The sequence below is a fragment of the Borostomias antarcticus genome (assembly GCF_949987555.1).
Source record: "Borostomias antarcticus genome assembly, chromosome: 19".
Classification (NCBI taxonomy): domain Eukaryota; kingdom Metazoa; phylum Chordata; class Actinopteri; order Stomiiformes; family Stomiidae; genus Borostomias; species Borostomias antarcticus.
Genome location: NC_140252.1, coordinates 17,469,994 through 17,482,241, shown reverse-complemented (window position 1 = coordinate 17,482,241; position 12,248 = coordinate 17,469,994). Strand labels below are relative to the sequence as shown.

At 44.5% G+C, this 12,248-nt stretch overlaps 1 protein-coding gene across 1 annotated transcript in view; it reads left to right on the top strand.

Annotated features, from left to right (window-relative positions):
• Positions 1-947: 947 nt before the first annotated feature.
• LOC311321382 (low density lipoprotein receptor adapter protein 1-B) overlaps positions 948-12,248 on the top strand; it is a gene marked incomplete at both ends in the record, with an annotated part of 40,387 nt that continues 29,086 nt past the window's right edge. The window contains one exon of the mRNA XM_084453353.1: positions 948-1,032. Coding sequence (XP_084309479.1) covers positions 948-1,032 — 85 coding nt within the window. The remainder of the gene's footprint in view (positions 1,033-12,248) is intronic.

Sequence of the window (12,248 nt, the reverse complement as noted above, 5' to 3'; positions counted from 1 at the left end):
CAGAACTATATGATTCAATAGGCCTCTCTGGGTCAAGGAGAAACACACCAAAAATAAATCAATAAATCAACATCCTGAGTGCATTATGAAAATGTTATTATTATGACCCGTTATATGACTCGTCCTGGAAATGTTTTGTAGCTAGACGATTGATCTTATTCCCAACAATTTTGAGAGAGAGAAGATTTGTAGGAAGCTACTTCATGTGCCAACATAATGTAATGACTAATCATACCCTACAGAGGGCGCTAAAACACAGCTAATTGAGCACTCAACTGAGCACGGCCTCGGCTTCACAAGCGGCTCATCTCTGCACTGCAGCATATAATCAGCAGCTGTTTCACTTTTTCACCAAATTTTGATTTTTATACCTCTTACCAAGACTTCATGAGCATCACTGTAATGACTGAGTTAATCAGAATTCAGGATTTCCAGTTCATCATAAAGAATCTAGACCTATTGAATTTCATTTGGCATTTTTGTTGTTGTTAATGATGTTCCTCCAGATGATTAGAGAAAATACGTTCACGTGGAGTGGTTACAAGCACAGGCCTATTATGTTTGGAGAAATCATATTCCAAGTTTTGCACTGCAATTGTTTTTGAATTGTAATTTCGTGAAAATTATAAGACACATAGGCTAATGCAAGAGGATAATGGGCGTGGCAGAGGGGAGTAGCCGGATGCACCTTTCATCCAGGAACGGAACACCCCAATGCAAGTTTGTCACGCGTCGGAGAGGGTGGACAGGGTCTGCGCTTCCCATCACTTGCTCATTTTTTCAGTAGGGAGAGAGATACCGACTATAGGCTACAGACTATACCAACTTAGTAGGCTACTATCCGCTCCCAGTCCGGGCATCACGCGTTTTGCAGAGACACTAGGCTACTCTACTATCTCTGCCTGCCTAACCGGGATATCCACCTGCCTGCCAACCTCCACCTGACTATGGATGCTCTGAAATCAGCGGGGAGAGCGATTATCAAGAGTCCCGGAGTTCCGCGGCACACATGGGGAACTACAAAGCACGAAAGTAGGTTATGTCTTGATTTAATCTCGTTGGAATTGCTTACACTAGGCTATAAGACAACAAACATGTTGCAAATGCAACCTGTCACATCTGACAGCTGGTAGCCCATAACCTTAGGCAATCAACCTAGGCTAATTATAATGTGTGTTGAAGTGAAAATAAAAACGATTTTAATTCGAATATGCATGCATAGGCTACAAGCCACTTAAGTAAATTTGACGTAGACTTGCACCTGCTGCTTTTTATTGTTCATTATCAATATATTTGTGTTTTCGCCTGCACGCGCCAATATGCACATTTCCTGGGTCCTAACGCCGATCCTGTTCTCTCTACCTCATGTCAGGTAGCCCAGCGCGTTGACATAATGAGGCCTTTCTTGCACTGGGCAGGAACGTTTGCGTTTGTTCCTACTGTAAATTGCAACTTTGAAGGAAATATGTTTTATAGCGGTCTGGCACTTTCTGGTTTCATAAACTCGCATGCACTGAACCACCTGATTGTAATTAGCTCCGGAAACACCAGATTCCAATTAGCATCTGAACCACCTGATTCCAATTAGCTAATTAACTCTTCAACCAGGTAGTTGAACTAATTAGTGAAAACTGGTGTATTGCATGGGTGGAGGTAGCTCCATATGTGACGCTATAATGTATGCATGCACCTTCGCTAATATACTGTAGCATCACATAACCTTCCCATAGGAGGACGGGTGGAGGAAGCATGGTTGTTTTATTTTCAGAAGCCGGGTTTGACGCCTCTGCAATGCATTTGGCTTATGAGACAGTTGACCATTGGTCGACTGCACAGAGCTGGCGTTCAGTTTGGTTGATGTTGAGACTCAGAGGAACCGACCCCGTCACTTCGCCAGAGACAGCCTGAGCGTGAGCGGTGTGGCCGCCACAGCCGACTAAAGCCCACGGCGGCGCTGCCTGTCACTCCGATGTGTCAAGCGTTTGCTTGAAGACTAGTCCCCGGGTAGCAACGCTGGGTAGCAACGCTCTCACACTTTCATAAGAGCTCTTGAAATGTAATACAAGTTTAGGGCTTAGGGAAAAAAAACACTTATGTTCTGTTTGGGGTTTTTCGATTAGTTTCCTATTGAAATCAGTTTCCAGGCTGTAAATATTAGAAACTGTAGTGAGTCATCATATGCAATTATCTAGGGTAAACTAGGCCTGCTCGAGCCAACAAGTAGTGTGGATCAGAGTAAAACCAGACGACACACACATACTTTGCAGACTGGGTAATCTCACAGCCAGTGAGATGTGCTTTGCAGTTTGAGTCTCCCAAATGAGGTGCTAAATTAATTATTAAATTCAAGTGTGAGCCGGAGGGATTTAGTTATGGTCTGATTGGATGATTAATATCTGAATGATTCCCCAGCTGTCCGGATGCCTTCTGACACATTTATGCTCATGAATTTGATCTCCAGCTGTCAAACTCACTTCTGTGAAGCAGAAATGGTGTCTTAGTGAGAAGGAGGGACATGCATGTATATGCATGTGGCCTACTTGTGTAGTCTGTGTCCGTGTTGTACCTTCTTTGTCAGTATTTTACTGTGCCTGTGCTCTCTCTGCCTGTATTGTGCTTGTCTGGACTGTGCTTGTGCGTTTGTGTGTTTGTGTATGTGCATAATGTGCTTTGACTGAGTCGTAATGTGTCGTAATGTGTATGTGCTTGTATGGTGTGCTTGGTGCATATTGCTACTGTGATACCTGTGCTTCGATTTTGTGTTTTAGTGCATATTGTTATTGTATGACCTGTGTTTTGTCCGTGGGTGAGTATGTCTTGCAGACTGACTTGTCTGTTCCAGTGCATATTTATCCTGTCACCTGTGCGTCTGTGTCCATGCGTTACCATGTTCTGTATGTCTGCATTGTGTCGATGTGCTAAAAGTGTGTCTATCGTGGTTTTAGATTTTACTGTGTTGTGTGTTTAGGACTACAGATGGAATGTAGCTTTTAGCTAAATCTGGTGCGCCCATCTTTTTGTTTACTCAATTTACTTTGGAATGAAAGAAGATGTAATTGACCCCAACACTGCTGGTGACCACTGGCTCGGTGCTGAAGTGGTGTGGTTTGATTGTGTTGCCCTTGAGGAGGGCAGAGCAGTGGTGGAGAAAGTGTCCAGATGTTTACAAAGACGTCATGCCAAATACTTTGGTGAATTTGATGTGGGCTTTGTGTGGTTGATTTGGAGTTGGACATTGGAAGAATTGTGTTTGATTGAGACATGAAGAATTGTGTTTGATTGGGACATGAAGAATTGTCTTTGATTGAGACATTGAGAATTGTGTTTGATTGGGACATGAAGAATTGTTTTTGATTGGGACATACATGGGGGTGAGTTTTGATAGACTCTTAAAACGCAGTAAAGATTTCAATGGTTGTCCACCACCACCATCATCATCATTATCATCACCACTACTGTCAACCTACTGTATGATAAAGTTGTATTATATGAGATGGTTCTCCTGAAAGCCAGTACTTAGAATGAGAAGGACAGGAGGAGACAGTGACGGCGCTAGTGGAGACCGAACATTTGTTTGGATTTGGGGCACTTGTATGTCAGAGGCAGTATGTCAGAGGCAGTTTGTCTGAAACGCCGCCAGAGGAGTCCGGGAATGTGGAGAATAAAACGCGAACGCGGCAGCAGCAGCAGCAGTCAGAAAGAGCGCCAGCTAAATGTCCAGAAGCTACTTACCACGCTGTTGATTTAGATAGAGGACGGGCTCCGGGTTCCAGCATGTGGCGGCTGTGCCTCAGCGCTGGCTGCTGGGATGCTAACAAGGTTTAGCATCGACGCCGCATTAGCCAAACGGCACTCTGGGATGTGAGGGAAAATATGATTGGAGTGATTTACCTGCATTCGTTGTGTATAGTCTTATTATAATGTTTTGTTTTGGATCACTGTGAAGCCTTCAGAATCTTGAAGAGGGAACTGAATCTGCATTTAAATAGAATTCTGTATCCAACTGCAGAATCCCAAACTAGCCCTACATCGCCCAGAAACAAAACAACTCAAACAAATCACTCGGAAACAAAAAAAAAGACTCAAACAAACGTATCACTCGGAAACAAAAAAAAGAAATGATGAAACTCTGTTGCAAGGACAATGCCGTCGACTGACACTTTCCTCGGCAGGATGGCTGACATCCAGGGAGATAAGGTTTTTTTTCATCCTGGGACAGTATAATTGTTTTATACCCTTGATTGATGTAGACACAAGACGGCAGGTTTGGTTTTTAGTCTTGAAATATTAATCAGGCTGTGGAACAGCTGATTAATTCTGACAGGAATTTGGACGGCCTCCAACTAATCTCTCGCAAAACATCAGACGATTCTATTCAAACGGTTGACGACATGTCACATCGTTATTCAAGCACAACGACAGCAGATTTTAGGAAAAGTACCTTTGTTAAATTATCGGTCTGGTCTGGCTGCTTATAATATCTTGTGTGCTACAATGCTAATTTAATGTCATAACACCCTCCACATTGTCAAAGTTTGCCTCACTTCAAACTCTAATGGATCTAGCCTATAGCGACAGTGCACTTTCAAAGATATCAGGCACTCTGAGTCAAGTGCCATTGGACCAAGTGTGTCACTCAAATGTACCAATACACAGAAAGGTTTTTGGTGGATTTTTAGAACATGGGATGTTCTAATGGTTGATGAGGTTTTCGGCTCACTCTAGTAAAGTTTTTTCTGTTAGCTATTACCAGTGCCAGGACATGTATGGTCAGAGTCTAGGGGTAGAGAGAAGACCAGGTGCAAACAGTAAAAGCCAACTAGGCACTAATGCACGAATGTATAAGGTCATAAGACTGAACTATGTGTAGATTCCGGCCACACCGTGACTATAAAGATGGCACAAACTCAATGCTATGTTGTCCGATCAGAGTTCACTGAATGGAGTACGTCTCTGTGACTGACCCACGATTCTGTCTGCTGTTGTACTCAATAAATCTCGAGTCGGATCTACAATTCCCTTCCGGCATAATACTTCCTCTCGGCCATTGACTCGTCAGTACCAATCATCCATCATCTATCAATGGTGATAGAGCGGCGGTTCCCATCGCCAGCTCTCCTCTGGCCGCTGAAAAGCCCAGTGTCCTTTCATCCCCCTCAGCCAAGAGTGAAAGTACAAACGCTGCGTTTCCTGCTTCCAGTCCTCCTGGTCACTGTCATCTGTCGAGGTCACAGGCCCTGGCAGCAGTGCGGAGGACACGGCACATGGCCGGGAGGGAGGGGCCCCGCCCGCTGTCCTCTTGGATCCTGTCAGTTGGAACGGTAGCGAGCGACCTTTGTATGCCCCTGAGGTCAAACCTCCACTGGGATTGACTGTCTTCTTGAATATAGCCACATTTGCTGATTTTTCTTTGAGAAGATGGATGGATAGATAGATAAAAGCTGAAGTGCCAATACTTTCTTCCAGTATTGCTTTTACATTTAAATGCACAATCCATTCAGCCTATCAGAGTTGAATAAACTGTTACAGTAAAACCAAACAGATATTTGTACATTTACATTTAGAGTGTTGCATTTCAAAAGTGATCCTTTATTTACTTATCTTTCAATAACTTGCATTCTTCACCAATACATGATGCCCTTGAGCAAAACAAGCTACCCAGCGCCAACTTTTGAAGACGCAGCAAACCTACAGTTTGCAAAAATCTGTAATAGTTAGACACTAGGCGGTCATTAGATGAGAACAGGGAACCTGGGTAGCGAGCACGCCGGCGGTTTTATTAAATCCGACATGGACCTGACTGACACCGTCGCGACGGTCTGCCAATTCTGCCCTGCCCCTCAAGGGGCAATTATCTCCACATGTCTCGTTAAGACACAGGAAGACATGAGTCAGGGAAAGGCTAGTCTCGCATAGCCAGACCTATCTCCACACTTCGTTTACGCTGTGCCAGCGCCGGAGACAGGTCTGGCTGGACATATTACCATTCTGCAATAGGGGAAACGCAGTATTTCTTTAAACCAATCACAGTCGTCTTGGGCGGGGCCAGCCCTGGACGCAGCGATGGTGCTCATGCAAAATAGTCTGGATCGAATCTGATTGGTGCCGAGAGAATCTCTCGGCCCGAATCAGATTAATATGCGTCGCCGGTCTCGCCACTGATTGGGCAGTGTGACAACGAATGATGAGGTTTATTGCCAAAACCTTCATCTGTTGAGTCAGACTAGGGAAAGGCCAATGAGGAGGAAGACAGAGGGACGGTGCAGACATATTGAGAGGGAGAAGGAGGGAGAGAGAGAGAAGGGGGGAGGGAGAAGGAGGGAGAAGGGGGCAGGGAAGGACGGAAGGAGGGAAGGAGGGAGAGGGAGGCAAGGAGGAAGGGAAGGGGGGAGGGAAGGAGGGAGAGATAGGGAAGGAGGGAGAGAGGGAGAAGGGGAGAGGGAAGGAGGGAGAGAGAGGAAATCAAACAGAGGCTGGTTTGTCCCGCCGGTAACGAGATGGGATATCGAAATGTCATTGACGTCAGATGACGCCTGGCAGCGATCATTCCTGGCAATTTCTAAGCATGGGAAAGGTTGTCGGTTAGGGCTGACGACGGCACAGAGACGGGATGTGATCGCGACCGATCCGTCGGTGCGGTTTGACGTCGAACAGCTTGTGGGTCACCGTGACAGGACACGACCGGTCCGTCTCACCGGAGACCGCCCGACGTCCGGGCGGGCATGTGTCGTCTTTCCCCCGGGTCCGAGGGAAGGTGTTCAAAGCGCTGACGCGGTATTCCGCGGTCGTAGGCATGGCGCTCTGCTACCAATGTCATGCTCCCAATTACCAAAAGTGGATGGGAAATGCAAACGGCCAGCCATGGCCCTATTTCAAGTGCTGTACACACATGCACACATTCATATTCCAGATTCACATGCACACATTCATATTCTAGATTCACAACACTCTGTGTCCATTATGTTATTGTTATTGTCCAGCAAACTCGACACACCTGCACACATACAGCCCAGAGCAAATGAAGGAGATTGAGACTGAAATGTAGAAAATTGATATTCTAGCTACACTGTATACAGTCCTATACAGTTAACCAATTCATAAGTGCAGGGAGCGTGGCTAGCTGCAACATTTGGTCTCCTAGAGCAAAGGAATCCCATTTGTCAGCTGTATGAGTCTCAGCACATTAGATGATTATTACATTTCGGAGATGACCTGCTGTAGCTGTGAAATCTTCATGCTACATAATTCATGTTCCAGGATTCACCAGCCCGACTAATTGCAGTTTGATAAAGGAATAGATGGGGCAATGAAATTGATCTAATGAGTTTTCATGGACGGCGCTTTAAAGGGGAAGTACCGCACTGTATGTCTGGATTGTAAAGTCCAGTAGAAAAATGGGTTTAAAAGATCAGTGGCGGCTGAACATGGATTGAGATTTTTTCCAAGACACATCTTTCCTCCACATATCTGATTTTCTGTGTTGGACAATTGCGGTAAATGTCAATGACCTTCATCTTCTGAAACTAGAAAGAACAGCCACCAACATTTACTCATAGGCCTAATAAACGTACAAGGCCTGTTTCTATGAATGAAAACAAAATAAATTTTTCGTAGACCCCTTGGCCGTTTGAGTCTTAACTTGATAAGAATGGAACTGTACTGTACTGTTGATAAGAATAAGCTTGACTTGCTCGTTACATTATTAGTTTGTTTACTGTCAATGGAAACGGTTCCCCAGTGACAGCTGTGGTTCTGCTGTTCCATAGCTTCATACAGAACATATCAAATCTACTTTGCTTATTTCTACATCAGCTTGTCGTTCATCAAATACATTATTGCCTGGAATACAGCTTTGTGTATAAAGTATTTACTTTATATACAAGTTAATCTTCCATATATATTACAGTGACATATTACAATGCTTTAGAGTGGGTCTTTTGACTTGCTCAGTGAGCTGAATATACAGTGTCATCTCTGGAAATCAATATTTCAAGGCTTTTTTTCTGCCCAAATACATGTTTTGATCTAGTGAGAGATATCTGGTCCGGTCTCGGTCTCTCTACGTTTGGAGAGAAGAAAGATCCGCACACTGATATCTCCCGGTTCACTTTATTGGAAAAAAGCAATGTTTCCTTCATCAGGCAACTTCAAAGTTTCAACGACAGGCAGCAGGTACAGTATATCCAGTATAGGCTGAGAGCCTCTGACATCACCTCTGACATCACATCTGACATCTGCCAGTCAATTAGGCTAAAAGGTGCAATTATGTAAACATGTCAATCTAAATACAGATACAAAAAACAGATACAAAAAACAGAGACAAGATTATAAAAAGGACTTATCAACGTGCAATAAATAGGCCTACATCAATGTAGGCTCCTTCAAAGCAACCTCCTCACCCCCTCCCCTCATGGGTTGGGAGTCTGTCTTCGATTCCTGAGATGAAAGTCAGCGTAGCACTTTTATCAAACTGAGACAGACTGTCAAGTAGACTGAATACAACTTTTGACTTGCCTTTGATTTTTAAAATAGAATAGTTGAAAACTATCGTCTCATGACATTCCTCTCTCTCAGTGCACCGACCCCCCCCTCTCTCTCTCTCTCTCTCTCTCTCTCCCCCTCTCTGTCAATAATTAGCAGTATGCCATGATTTTCAGATTCTCACAGGTACATTTTTCCAGACTGTACAGCACCTCTCTCCTCGCCAATTCTCTGCCCATGTTAATATTTATATTCTCTGTCCATATTAATTCCTGAAGCTGAATCACTGTGTGTATTATTGAAGGAATCAAATATTAATGTTCTCATCCTGTCACAGGTTCATGTTTAAATCTCTTCCAGAACTTCGAAGGAACCCGTTAGTCTTTTTTCCCCCCCTGCTTTCTTTTTAATATTTTAAAATGTCAGCAGCGTCCGGAAGATAGAACTCCTTATTCCTCACCTACAGCTCATGAATAATGGAACAGGAGTGTGATTGGAAAGCACAGACATTAGCTCAGCGGGAGCCCTCGTCTCGCCCCAGACGGAGCGCGTGTGCGGAGGAAGGAGATGGAGGAGGGCAGAGGTAGGAGGAGGCACACGGCTCCGGTGTCGTGCTGCGGAGCTGCTTTGGTTCTAGATAGTTTGTTCGGTGGATTCTTCAAGACTTTTGTAGGAGTTTGATGGAGAGGACAGTGAGGGTCACCTTCCGTGTTGACTAACTGTAGTCTGCTTCACAAGGTGTTAAGACCCCAAGTCCTTCGCTGACAAGAACGCAAAGTCCTCTACTGGCATCCTCTACTCAATCAATCAATCAATCAAAGCTTTATTTGTATAGCGCATACATACTGACTTTCCATAGTCATAGAAAGTTTAAGTGACATACAGAGAATAATTATGGTTATGTGGTTTGTGGTATGTGGTTATGTGGCTTGAGTTATGGACAGCACAGCATTGCAGGTAGATACTGGATGATTCACCAGGCTATCAGAAGACAGGTTTGCCTTGGGCTCCAGCTAGACTACACCCCCTGTCACAATGCACAAAGGGGTGTGTTTTTCCAAGATCTGCGATAATGAACTTGGAATTGATTTTGTGCCCACACACTAAATTGCTGTGCTCCCTCTCTTTCATGAACATGCAGTTGCAACAAAAACCTCTATTAACATAGAAAAAACAATTTTCTTCCCCGATAACTACTTCCAATATTGAGATATCAAATCCAATTTCCTCTCAAAGTCCCTGGGTGATTTTATTTATTTATTTTAAATAAAGTCTCTCGCCAGTTTCCTGAAGCAGTCAATTTTTCTGCTGTGTGGCGCTTCACAAATATGGATTTTAAAGTCCTTACAGGTTGATTAAGCTCTGAAGCACATCATATTCCGTTCCCCTCCACAGCGCCCAACTGTATTACAGAATAGATTTTTCGTTTGGGGGGTAATATCAAAGCACATGAGCACACAGTACTGTCCAATCTGTAGATGGAGACTGACGTACTGCTGTATATTGTAGTAAACTGAAACGCATGCATTTCATAGCTATGCCGTTTCGAGTTATTGCTGCTGGAGACTGATGTCATTTCAGCTCCATCGACCCGTATGATAAATTGAATCAGCGGTTCTTCGTAACGATGGCGCATTGTTCTGGTTTCGCTGCGCCAGGAGTGCCATAGCATATTGGTGTCCAGTATCCCACAATATTGTGTTTCTTTAATATAAACATGATGAGCCTTGCACACTCTACGCTCCCCCCCCCCCCCCACCCACTCTCTTCTCTCACCCTCATCCCCTCCTGTTCTCTCTTTCTCCCTTAGTCACAGGCGCAGGCAGGCTGGCTGTTGAAACGTGCTGGATAAGCGCTGCTCTTCACCAGAGGAGTCGGTTCCCAGGCCTGAGGTGAAATGAATTATGCACCGAGAGGAAACCGAGAATCAGGGAGGCGAGGGCCTTTCTTCTCTCTATCCTCCTACTACTGTATCTCTTTCGCTCTCTCTCTCTCCCTCCTTCTACTCCCTCTCACTCACACACGCGCGCACACACACGTACACACTCAACCACAAGTTGATGTGCTGACATGCTACCCCAGCTCTGATCCGTGGCAGCTGTCTTATATCCACGGTTGCTGTCTGTGAAATGTGATATGCCGTCACTCTGATGCAAGACTCTTTGAAGAGAGTCATTATTATTCTGTGTAGTGTGTGTCTGCGTGTGTGTGTGTGTGTGTATATGCAAACAAGGAATCTTGTTTCTTGGGGGGCTGTGTGTGGTGGAGTGTACTTTGTGTGTGTTTGTTTAGTGTGTGTGTGCTTGATTGTGGATCTTGTTTCTGGGGGGCTGTGTGCATGGTGGAGTGTACTTTGTCTGTTTTTGTGTGTGTGTTCTTCTTCCTCTTGCTGCTGCTGCTGCTGCTCCTGCTTCTGCTGCTTCTTCTGCTACAACAAAACACTCAAATATGACTGGCAACATAACTAACTGCCTGCATTAATAGATGAATACGGTTGGATATACATGGTATATAAAGGCTCAAGAATGGCCGTGAGATTGTACAACAGAATGAGCTTAATTAAGACAATCTGTTGATTAAGAACCACACTTAACACAATTGCACATGTACCGTGTAGTTGAAAATTGATACTTTCTACACATTAATTAGTATTTTAATTCATTATCCATTGGATGTTTGTGCTGTGTGTTCTGCCTATGCTATGGCTTCTGAAACACAACCCCACCGAGAACAAATGGATTTACCCCCCCCCCCCCCCCCCTCACCACCACCCCACATCATACAATTACACTCTTAAAGGGACAGTTCACTTTAAATTATATGCACATTTAGGCCAAGTAGGCTTCCTCTATTACATTAGCTTTCTTATATTGAACCCCTGCCCCAGAAGAGCTCCCCCACGCTCATATTTACCCCCCCCCCCCCCCGCATCTCCAGAAACCCCCTGAGAGTCGGGAGCTGGTGGGCCCGGCAGTGTCAGACCTGCCTCCAATCAGAAAGAGAGATCTAAAGTGCTGGATTATAGCATTAAAGGGGATTCCCCTGGGGGGGGGCTGGGGTGCCCCCCTTCATCTACTGAAGGGACGCATGAAGAAGAGCTTTTTCCTCATGAGACCAGCTTGAAAAGAGCATTGCCTCTCTGCCATGGTAATGGATGCAGACACTAGTGTGCGTCTGAGTGGCGTTTCTACCACAGCTGCTGAAATTCAATATAGTTACGAAGGCCTGTTTTTTTTTTTTTAACCACTCATTTTTGTAGCTCATTTTCCAGATCTTGAAACAACCATGATCTGGGGCTGTTTCTTGCTTTGTTTGTTTGTTTAAATGATGATTGCATTAATGTATTTATGGAGTAATTAAATTCACATCCCATTGAATATGCCGGGAGGATGAAACAGAGATGTTGAGATGAGAGCTGCATCCCTGCGGAGATCTGTATCAGCTAGAGAGAACCAAAAGCCTCTCTGAGGAACACTGTAGAAAACAATGTCGCCATGCTTACAAGACTACACGTCTGAATAAATACCTCAAGGGTAAGATTTCCCCCGTTGGGAAACTCCAGAATTGTTCAACTAAAAGTATTTTTAGTACAATGCTAGTAAGTCTTGCTGTAAACACTGAATCTTTTTCTCCATCATGATGTACAGGGTGATGGGACCACCTACTGTACATACTGTAGCACTTGGCTCAAAGTGGAAGGTTAATTGAGAATGAAAAGCTCTGAACTGCAGTTGGTGTCATTTGTGCGCATTGTGTTGCCTCTGGGT